Source organism: Maniola hyperantus, chromosome 26, assembly GCF_902806685.2.
Source record: "Maniola hyperantus chromosome 26, iAphHyp1.2, whole genome shotgun sequence".
In the NCBI taxonomy this organism is placed as follows: domain Eukaryota; kingdom Metazoa; phylum Arthropoda; class Insecta; order Lepidoptera; family Nymphalidae; genus Maniola; species Maniola hyperantus.
The window spans coordinates 5541109-5552799 of NC_048561.1; the positions used below are offsets into that span (position 1 = coordinate 5541109).

The window sequence follows — 11691 nt, forward strand, 5'->3', positions numbered from 1 at the left end:
TAATGTAATAGTTACCGGAAATATATTCACATATCTATCATATAAGCCCCGCAAATTGCTAATGCGCTGGAACTATGTCTCATTAACATCGAAATGACGTAATTTTGACGTCAGCCGAAATAAAAATATACCATCAGCTCGAAACTTCAGTATAGTGCTGACGTCACTAAAATGGCGGCCACGCGCATTTGCTATTTGCGGGACTTATACCACCTTGCTTTAACGGTGAAGGAAAACATCGTGAGGAAACTTGCATGCCTGAGAGTTTTCCATAATGTTCTCAAAGGTGTGTGAAGTCTGCCAATCCGCACTTGGCCAGCGTGGTAGACTACGGCCAAAACCCTTCTCATTCTGAGACCCGTGTTCTGTAGTGAGCCGGTCATTGGTTGATCATGATGATAAATGTTCGTCAAAGAAACTACGAAATTAATTCAGACTCATTCTATTATACTTAAACTTACAATAAATTATTAACAGTGGTTCTGGCGTCGTTTTTGATATTTTTCTCTCAACTAAAAGAGTATGTGCATCTTTTTCTTTATATTGCAAAAGTGAAGGGTAATAAATTTAAAATTTATAAACTTTAGCGCATCTATTATAATTTTGAAAATTAATTTTAATTTATCAAATCACATATAGATGGCGCTGTTATTAAAATATTGTGTTGACAAAATTTTTTTTTGCGATGTATCACATATTCATGGTTTTCGGATTTATTCCGTAACATGAACTTTACATTTAAAGACTCTAAATTTTAGTGCGCGCTACAAATTTAAACAGTAGGCTCGCGAGTGTGCGCTAAAATCACGGGTTTTACCATCTAAAAATTAAATTTAAAACTGTCAAACTGCGTCTGTCCTTTTCATATTACATTAGTAAGAAGAGGATGCGAATACTCTAAAATTAGGTTGTGCTCAGAATCAGTACTACAAGCTAGCTATACTTGATTCTGACTTCTTGTGGCCCTTCAGACTGCAGTTCTATATTAAGGTCTGTCCACACCCGTCGGTGTGAGTCCGGACGTGCTCCTCGAGCCGCGGGTAGTTCAACACAAGCTAGCTGTACACCATTCTGACTTCTTGTGGCTCTTCAGACTGCAGTTCTGTATTAAGGCCTGTCCACACCGCGGGTAGTTCAACACAAGCTAGCTGTACTCCATTCTGACTTCTTGTGGCTCTTCAGACTGCAGTTCTGTATTAAGGCCTGTCCACACCGCGGGTAGTTCAACACAAGCTAGCTGTACTCCATTCTGACTTCTTGTGGCTCTTCAGACTGCAGTTCTGTATAAAGGCCTGTCCACACCGCGGGTAGTTCAACACAAGCTAGCTGTACTCCGGGTGCTGAGTCTTCATGTGGCCCTTGAGACTGCAGTTCTGTATAAAGGCCTGTCCACACCGCGGGTAGTTCAACACAAGCTAGCTGTACTCCGGGTGCTGAGTCTTCATGTGGCCCTTGAGACTGCAGTTCTGTATAAAGGCCTGTCCACACACGTGGCAGCGGTAGCGGCGGTCGTTGGTGTGGATGCGGATGTGGTCCTTGAGCGTCTTGAGGCGCGGGTAGGTCTTCTCGCACACTTTGCACTTGTAGTTCCTCTCGCCGGTATGTGTCGGCATGTGGTTGGTGAGCGCGAACCGCGTGAAGAACTTCTGCCCGCAGCACTGGCATTCGTATCTGGAATGATAAATAGACGATTGTAGGACAAAGTCATAAAACAAGCTATTACATCGATTCTTATAATTTCCTCTAACTAAATTTAGAGTATATGCATCCTTTTCTTTTTAATATTGTTAAAAAAGGACGGAAAATCTGAATATATAAAAGAAAAAGGTCTGACTGACTGCCCAACGCACAGCTCAAACTACTGGACATATCAGGCTGAAATTTGACATGCAGATAGATATTATGACGTAGACATTAGCTAAGAAAGGATTTTTGAAAATTCAACCCCTATGTGGGTGAAATAGGGGTTCGGTTGTAGTCCACGCGGACAACGTCGCGAGCATAAGCTAGTTTTTCATAAAAATTTGGTAGCATTGGAAACGTCAAAAAATGTTAAATAATTTTACGCTTCGCTATTAGTCGCTTCAGTACTGAGTTAACATACATATCACCAATTTCGTCACTGGCAGTAAGCGAGACCGTGGCCGAGTGGTCAAGGCATCGGGCGCGAACCCAGAAGATGCAGGTTCGATTCCTGCCGGTCACGCAATTTTTGATATGTATTTAAAATTATTTAGTAACTAGCTTATGCTCGCGACTTCGTCCGCGTGGACTACACAAATTTCAAACCCCTATTTAACCCGCTTAGGAGTTGAATTTTGAAAAATCCTTTCTTAGCGCATGTCTACGTCATAATAGCTATCCGCATGCCTTATTTCAGGCCGATCCGTCCAGTCGTTTGAGCTGTGCGTTGATAGATCAGTCAGTCAGTCACTATTTCCTTTTATATATTTAGACTAGCTTATGCCCGCGACTTCGTCCGCGTGGACTACACAAATTTCAAACCCCTATTTCAACCCCTTAGGGATTGAATTTTCAAAAATCCTTTCTTAGCGGATGCCTACGTCATAATAGCTATCTGCATGCCGAATTTCAGCCCGATCCGTCCAGTAGTTTGAGCTGTGCGTTGATAGATCAGTCAGTCAGTCAGTCACCTTTTCCTTTTATATATTTAGATTTCCTTGAAGTGTAGGTAAACACTAAAAAATTATAAAAAATATAGTCAAAAAATGTTGTTTAATTAAGAATTCTACTTTAGTCGGTGCACTTGCCTGTAGTCCTTGAGATGCGCTTTACGTCCGTGTATTGTGAGTTGCCGTCTGCTCTCGCAAATCTGTAGAGCGACAGCGACGTTTAAACTTAAACACAATAGGCTACTTGACAATTTTTTTAAGTTGGTCTTAAATGGTTAATATTTGTCCTATTATATCAAAAAAATTAACACTATATTTTTTTGCGCCCTAAAAACCGTAAAACTTTAATTTAAAAAAATATTTTTCTTAGACAGGTGAAATATTTATGATCAGGAGGTGGATTGCCCAATAAATTCAATCTTGATAAATACATAAAATATAATTTATTTTATTAACAGAAAGACATTTCTTTTTCCAACGATAACGACAACTCACAAGTGACAGACTTACAAATATAGAACGCTATTTTATTCTTTCTTTACTTTAGATGTAATGAGTTTACATACAAGTATATCACGTTCTAATACGCGCCCTTAAACCATTACATCGCAAACAACATAGTGTGCCCGTAACTTATTACAGTGTAATATAAACACGCCCTTACATCGCGCCCTTAACCTATTACATTGTAATATAAACACGCCTTTACAATTTTCTATCAATCAATAAGATTAAATAAAACTCTAGAAAATATTTGATTATAAAAATAAAATAACTATAAACTAGTTCTACGGCAAACACACAATATTCCTATTAGGTATATTATTATGCCCTATGCCCCCTTAATCAAATATCTTCTTCAGACATAATTCTGATAAAAAATGTTTCATTTTAGGACCATGTAAACATTTTGTTAAAATATCTGCCACCATTTTTTCAGTTGGCATATATTCAATCTTTACTAAATTATTTGCTATAGCCTCTCTTATATTATAATGATACTTGATATCAATATGCTTAGTTCTGTTGTGATTCATTTTATTATTTGCAATTTTATGACAAGATTGATTGTCATTATACACCACAACGGGACTAATTAAACAATCATCATTTACTAAGAGGAACTCACCTAGCAAATTACGTAGATATACCGCCTCCTTAGACGCCTGACATAGACCTACATATTCAGATTCTGTAGAAGACAATGAAACGCATTGCTGTTTTCTACTCTCCCATGTTATTAAATTACGACCTAGTTTAAAAATTAAACCAGTAAACGACTTCCTGTCATATGCACCGCCCCAGTCTGCATCTACATAACCACGTAAAGTAACTTTATCAGACTTTTCAAACTTTAAACAAAGTTTAGACGTTCCTTTCAAGTAACGCAGTACTCTTTGGGCAGCTTTGTAGTGTAATTCATTATGAGCAGAATTAAATTGCGACAAAACACTCAAAGCATGTGCAATATCAGGTCTTGTATTAACTGCTAAATAATTTAGACACCCTATCAGATTTTGGTACGGCAAATGACTCGTATCTGACTCTGACGCCTTTTCTAGCTTAAGCCCAACCTCCATTGGAGTTGCTGCAGGCTTACAATCTGATAACCCAAATTCATCCAAAACATTCAGAATGTACTGTTCCTGATCGAGAAATATTGCACCATTTTCCCTTCTCAGTCGCATTCCTAAAACATGCCTAGCCGGACCTAAATCTTTTAGCTTAAACTTATCGAGAAGACCTTATTTATGATCAGGAGGTGGATTGCCCAATAAATTCAATCTTGATAAATACATAAAATATAATTTATTTTATTAACAGAAAGACATTTCTTTTTCCAACGATAACGACAACTCACAAGTGACAGACTTACAAATATAGAACGCTATTTTATTCTTTCTTTACTTTAGATGTAATGAGTTTACATACAAGTATATCACGTTCTAATATGAAAACACTGTCGGCCATGTTTGGCCGATAGATTATCTGTGCTCTGACGTCATGCATTTGTAAACAACAGTATAACCACAGGGTTATACTGTTGTTTACAAATGCATGTATAATGGCCGACAGTGTTTTCACCTGTCTAAGAAAAATATTTTTTTAAATTAAAGTTTTACGGTTTTTAGGGCGCAAAAAAATATAGTGTTAATTTTTTTGATATAATAGGACAAATATTAACCATTTAAGACCAACTTAAAAAAATTGTCAAGTAGCCTATTTTAAAGCAATTTTAGACTTGCCTTTACACAAGTTAAAAAAATGTGTTAAAAGTATGCTCCTAAAAAAAGCATATTATACAGTCGCAGACTATGTAAACGATAAAAAAGCTTGGATTTGACTCGCTCCAGCAATGCACGGGGCTGCAATGGCTTGTATAGTACGGTATAATAACATTGTAAATTGAAAAATTAAAAAGGGCAACCGCCGAGTTTCTTGCTGGTTCTTCTCGGTAGAAACGGAATTCCGAAACAGTGGTAAATTAAAACTACCTGACTATTCATAAGTACTTTTAAAAAGTTTACATGAATAAAAAAACATTCTATTCTATTCTATTCTATTCTACACAGGATACTAAGACAGATCTATAGAGCGAATGTAGACTTTGCTCAGACTTAAGATTGAGTTGAAACGAGACAGAGTTATGTGAGATATATAGCTCTGTCTTGTTTTAATGTCTTAAGTCAAGCTAAGCAAGTGCGCTCTATAGATCTCACCCTAAGTGACAGAGATCATGCTCTAATAGGGTTGTTAACCATACTCTAAAATAGAGTATTGTACTCTATATCAGGTAGGCGGACTCTATAATCTAACACTAATAGAGTATGCTAAAATACTCTTTTTTACACAATCAGTTATTATTATCAATGCGAAAGTGTGTTTGTTTGTTGGTTTATTGGTTTGTCCTTCAATCACGTCGCAACGGTGCAACGGATTGACGTCATTTTTTACATGGGTATAGAAAAAGGGAGACCGGGAGAGTGACATAGGCTACTTTTTATCCCGGAAAATAAAAGAGTTCCCACAGGATTTTTAAAAACCTAATTCCACGCAGACGAAGTCGCGGGCATCAGCTAGTGTTTAATATACTAGTGCTAGTCATGTAATATTACGCAAACCCATTGTCATAATTCATAACTTTGTAATTTGTGTATTACACGCGGACAAAAAGTAGCCTAGGTATTGTATGTCCGTCCGCACACCCGCGCCCGCCCGCACCGGGCTAGCGCGGGGGCTCCCCGATTGCCATCTCGACCTGTCACGTACTATACATACTCGTAGACTGCTAAAATCAAAACCGTGTTGGCTTTACCGTAGTAGGGTATAAGACTTACCTTGTCGCACATGTTGCAGGGGAAAGCCATGGGCGCCTCGCCGTGGACCTCCTTGAGATGCTTCAACTTCTGCGGGTAGGTCATGAGTCGCACGTCGCACTTGGGGCAGTACACGCGCCCTGCGGGTGGACACGGGCCTTAGGGTTATCATTTTCATGATTGATACTATTTATGGTAACATCGCAAAAAAAAAAATTAGTTCACAAAATCAAATATAGATGGCGCTGTCCGTTATTAACTTGCCGTGATCTTGTACGATAGAACAAAAACATGCCAGGAATAAGCCATGGGCGCTTCGCCGTGGACCTCCTTGAGATGCTTCAAGTTCTGCGGGTAGATCATGAGTCGCATTTGGGTCAGTACACGCGCCCTATAACTTTTATGACAGTTTTTATGATTGATACTATTTATGGTAACATCACAAAAAAAATAGTTTACAAAATCACATGTAGATGGCGCTGTCCGTTATTAACTTGCAGTGTTATAAATTCTTGTACGATAGAACAAAAACAAGTGAGGGAAAAGCCACGGGCGCCTCGCCGTGGACCTCCTTAAGACGCTTCAGTTTCTACTTACGGAACTTTCGTTGACCTCTAGCGTCAGTCAGATGTTTTATTTTCAATATACCGCAAAATTTTACAAAATATAGGTTTTTTTCTATATCTTTTCGCTTTTTTTCTTATTATTGTATAAATATCACTTCAAGATCATCAGTACTTATCACCTGTCTTCGTTTTTGCTAGCGTTCTGGTTACACCGTGTATATCTGTGTTGGAGCCCTAGGGCTCACCTCTCTTCCTGTGGACCCGGTCGACGTGCAGCTCCCTGTTGTACTGCGCGCGGAACACCTTGCCGCACTCCCGGCACGGGAAGTCCCCCTGGTCGTGGCGCTGCTGGTGCATCAGGAACCTGGCGCGGTCCACGAAGCCCAGGCCGCAGGTCTCACACATGAAGTTGCTGGAACATGATATCAGACTCACTTTTTATTCCTTAACTAGCTGTTTCCCGCGACTTCGACGTCCGCTGGAGGCAGATCGCACGAGCAGCAGTGAAGAATTCATAGCCACGACCACTGTCACGAGTGAACGATTTTTTTTTTTTTTTTTTTTATTCAGGTACAAGTTAGCCCTTGACTGCAATCTCACCTGGTGGTAAGTGAAGATGCAATCTAAGATGATAGCGGGCTAACCTGGAAGGGGTATGGCAGTTTTTTTATTAAACCCATACCCCTTTGGTTTCTACACGGCATCGTACCGGAACGCTAAATCGCTTGGCGGCACGGCTTTGCCGGTAGGGTGGTAACTAGCCACGGCCGAAGCCTCCCACCAGGCTAGACCAGAAATTTAGAAATTATAAAATTCCAAACCCCTGCCAGGAATCGAACCCGGGACCTCCCACTATTAAGACCACAGCGCTCACCACTGCGCCAGGGAGGTCGTCATTGGTCGATTGAGAAGAAGAAGAACCTACCTATAGTGTTCGTTCATGTGCTTGTTGAGCGCGTGGAAGTACGCGAAGGCCGCATCGCACAGCGCGCACTTGTACTCGTGCTTCGACAGACGGAACGGAAGAATCATTTCTCTACTGTTGAAGTAGTACTTCTTATTATGCACACTTGTTATATGCTTCTTGAACTCTTCCAAGGAGCTGATCTTCTCTGGACAGAGCCTGCAATCTATCCGAGTCAAGTCTACCTTCAGCATGTTCTTATGCCCGGTGACTTTGAACTTCTTTGGATGGTGGGTTTCCAGGGTGTGACTCCTGAGGAGTTGAGGGTCTGAGAAGCTCTCCCCGCAGTAGAAGCACAGGAGATGGCTGTGGCGGCACTTGAAGGGGCAGACGTAGGAGAACTCGACTATGGTGAGTGTGTTTGTCTCTGTTATGTAGGATGGGTCTCTTTCTCGCATGCGCTGTTGCAGTTTCGACATCGGTATCTCTGAAACAGATATCTTTTTCTATATCACCATGCTACTATTAATCTTTAATCTATATATATAAAAGGAAAAGGTGACTGACTGACTGACTGACTGATCTAAAGTGGTAAATTAAAACTACCTGACTATTCATAAGCACTTGTAAAAAGTTTACATGAATAAAAAAACATTCTATTCTATTCTATTCTATCAACGCACAGCTCAAACTACTAGATGGATCGGGCTGAAATTTGGCATGCAGAGCTATTATGACAAAGACATCCGCTAAGAAAGGATTTTTGGAAATTCAACCCCTAAGGGGGTAAATCAGGGATTTGAAATTTGTGTAGTCCACGCGGAGTCGTGGGAATTAGCTAGTTTATAATATTAGTATGAATTGAAGAGGTTTTCTTTACAATACTTACTTGGCCTTTCAATAGTTCGCTTCAGGATGCTGCCGCAATCCACCCTGGGTTTCCTGTGAGGCTTCTCCGAAACCAGGACTTGGAGAGGGACATCTTCGTTGGAGGATTCGTATCCTGCTGCATCTTCTAAGGGCTTAGTTTCATCTGATTAAAATGAGACAAAATTAAAACAGCCTTGTCTAAAGCTCAATTTATTAGAGTTCCGTATCTCAAAAGGAAAACCGGAACCCTTACAGGATCACTTTGTTGTCTGTCTGTCCGTCGTGTCTGTCTGTCAAGAAATCTACAGGGTACTTCCTGTTGACCTAGAATCATGAAATTTGGCAGGCAGGCTTTGACTTTATGAAAACCGTGAATTTTCCCGCTTGACTTTAGTCGACGCATTTTAAACTGAGTCGTCGAGTTAATCTGTCTGTTTCGCTCGTACTTACCTACGACCTGTAAGTGCGAGCGAAACAGACAGATAACTCGACGACTCTGTTTAAAATGGGTCGACTATAGGCGCTTTCTAGGCCTATACTCACAGCTGGCGTGGTCCGCGAGCGCGTCCCGGTCCGGTTCCGGCTCGTCCGGCGGCTCCATTTTCACTTCCACTTCTATTTTAGAATCACTTTCCCCTGCTTTTGCATCAGTCTCTGTTAAAAAAAAATTGGCATTCACTGGGGATTGTCGACAGAAGTGAATATTTGAAAGTATAAAATATTCAAATTTTCACTTCTATCGACAGTCCCATAAAATACAATTGTGCTGTATTGGCACAACTAAAAGCCACACAATAAACAACAACAACAAGTATAAAATAACAGTTTTTTGAATTAATTGTATAGTATCAAAAATTAAAATAAACATAATTTGTAAATTAAAATGGGAAAATATTATTTGATGCTATAAAAATCTAATTATTGATCTAAATATATAAAAGCTGACTGACTGACTGATCTATCGACGCGCAGCTCAAACCACTGGACAGATCGGGTTGAAATTTGGCATGCGGATGGCTATTATGATGTAGGCATCCACTAAGAAAGGATTTTTGAAAATTCAACCCCTAAATTGGTGAAATAGGGGTCTAAAATTTGTGTAGTCCACACGGACGAAGTCGCGCTAGTCTATTATAAAATATGAGCTTTTTTAAAAAGAAATGATGTATTTTTCGATGATTGAATGATGTGACTGACCATTTGTCCAGCCAAATTCCTAGGTTAGGTTAGAACATAAATATACATGTACCCGGCCACAGCCCGGGTACTTAGTTTTTATTGGGCTAAGTAATTGGAGTAAGTAAATTTTTTTTGCGTTGTTCTATCGTCATATTGAAGCTAAGCTGTGATAGCCTAGTGGTTAGGACGTCCGCCTTCTAATCGGAGGTCGGGGATCGAACACGCACCTCTAACTTTTCGGAGTTATGTGCATTTTAATTAATTAAAATTTTAACAATGAAGGAAAACATCGTGAGGTTGAGTTAAACAACTTGCATGTCTGAGAGTTCTCCATAATGTTCTCAAAGGTGTATGAAGTCTAACAATCTGCACATGGCCAGGGTGGTAGACTATGGCCAAAACCCTTCTCACTCTGAGAGGAGACCCGTGCTCTGTAGTGAGCCGGCGATGGGTAGATCATGATGAAACATCATTAAAATTTAAATTGATTTGATTTATTTTGTCTAAAAGAAAATTTACATTAAAAAAGATGAGCCTTTTGCGATTAAAACCTGCGTCTCCTTGTCGTCTAAAACATTATTTTAGTTTTCACATCACTGTGACTTTGCAATGATGGTTCGGTGTCAGAGTGAAAAGTAAGCTGTGTTTTAGAAGATTTGTGTGTCTTGTGGTCGCTGTAAATTACTTGATTTTCCTGCTTCTTTAGTAGTGGGAGGACGGGTGGTGCATATCGCATGCTGCACGTTGTACCATAGAGCTGTATATAGATGACGATAGCGAGAGAACCGACCTGGGCTGTCAGCGCACAGCCGAGCCTGCAGGAAGGCGGCCTCGCACTGCAGCACCTGCAGCTTGAAGGCGAGCGCGTCGCGCAGGCGCTGCACGCACGTGGCGCACACCAGCCTCTCCGACAGCTTGTCGTCTAGGTGAGAGAGCTGAAACAGAATACATCTATACTAATAAATAAAATAGAAGTTTCTATCTATAATTTCTAATTAACTACCTCATATTAAGCTCATATGGTTGTTTGAACTATCCCATGTCTGTTTGTATGGGCAGACTCTCTTTCTGTCTGAATCGTCATCTGTTTGAATGGGCTCTGTAACGGCTGAACCTATTTTGACGGAATATAATAGCGAGTTTTATTGTAGCACTAACTATTAATTTCTTATAGTAACTAACAGTCGATTCAAATTTTTAAATTTTTTCACTCCGTAAGAACCATCCTCGTACTTCAAGGAATATTATAATAAAGAATTAGTGAAATCGGTTCAGCTGTTCTCGAGATTTGCGATCAGCAACACATTTAGCGATTCATTTTTATATACTTTATTCTTAATATTCATTTTGTGATGTTCAACTCGCACGTCACTGTACGCAGCTTTTGACTCACTCATTCTGCTAATAGGTACCTGGCGTGCCAAGCTTACCAGCTCCTAGCATACCATCCACTGGCATGTGTATCACCGCGCTTGTACCCTACCTAAACTTGCCTATTTCACAAAGTTTTTACTTAACACTTCGCTGAAATAACAATGACTTTATAAATGAACAGTCAGTTTATTAGCACCAGCCAGGGAGCTACTTACCAAGAGACCATAGCAATCCATTATCATATCGGAATAGATTTCCAGCTGGCCCAGACTCTCGTATTCCACATTCAAAACACGGCATTTTTTTATCATACCGCAACATCGGCAAAGACCCGGGTCGAAGACAGGACCTTTTCCTTTTTTAACGTTCATTTTTAATAATTTATCAGACTAATATTATTATGATTTATTTTTTATAGGTACATAACACAGACCAATAACATATAACAAGCATATAACATAAGAACACAACTGCAGTCAGCAACACAGACCAGTAAGTAATGTCAGCTAATGTCAGCAGCAACAAAGAGTATTATAATATACAGGTCAGCAACCTCAGCAACCAGCACCGCAACCAGCACGGCGGGACGAAAAAAACTCTGTGGATAAAAGTAAACACCACAGATCACTATATAATCTAAACACCAAAGAGTATATAATCAAATCACTTTAGTAAACAAGACACCACGGATCTATGCACAGCTCGGAACCATAGATAAATTGATGATTTAATATTTTAAACCATATAGGTACCTACCTATAAACGTAGGTAGTGATTATTGAACTCTTTGAGGTGTCTTTGAAGCTTTGAGTCTTTGTCTCTTTGAATATAATTTTTTGTTTGCTCAT

General features: G+C 39.8%; 1 protein-coding gene across 2 annotated transcripts; it reads right to left on the reverse strand.

Annotated features, from left to right (window-relative positions):
• Positions 1 to 432: 432 nt before the first annotated feature.
• Positions 433 to 11301, reverse strand: LOC117994218 (zinc finger protein OZF-like). 2 transcript variants are annotated; one of them, XM_034982110.2, is made up of 9 exons: positions 11059 to 11300; positions 10260 to 10404; positions 8834 to 8944; positions 8310 to 8453; positions 7442 to 7907; positions 6762 to 6928; positions 5972 to 6090; positions 2772 to 2833; positions 1272 to 1671 (listed from the first exon to the last, which is right to left on the reverse strand). In XM_034982110.2, the coding sequence occupies exons 1-9, from the start codon at positions 11212 to 11214 to the stop codon at positions 1416 to 1418; spliced, it is 1626 nt and encodes a 541-aa protein (XP_034838001.1). In that variant the 5' UTR covers positions 11215 to 11300; the 3' UTR covers positions 1272 to 1415. The 2 variants fall into 2 exon arrangements, with proteins under 2 accessions (XP_069363842.1, XP_034838001.1); XM_069507741.1 differs by lacking the exon at positions 2772 to 2833 and having other exon boundaries at positions 433 to 1671; positions 11059 to 11301.
• Between the last annotated feature and the right edge of the window lie 390 nt (positions 11302 to 11691).

Coding starts and splice junctions, on each gene's coding strand:
- LOC117994218 (XM_069507741.1), bottom strand. CDS start 11,214: ATGAACGTTAAAAAAGGAAAAGGTCCTGTCTTCGACCCGGGTCTTTGC. Junction 7,908..8,309: donor GCGAACTATTGAAAGGCCAA/GTAAGTATTGTA, acceptor TATCTGTTTCAG/AGATACCGATGTCGAAACTG. Junction 6,929..7,441: donor CACATGAACGAACACTATAG/GTAGGTTCTTCT, acceptor ATCATGTTCCAG/CAACTTCATGTGTGAGACCT.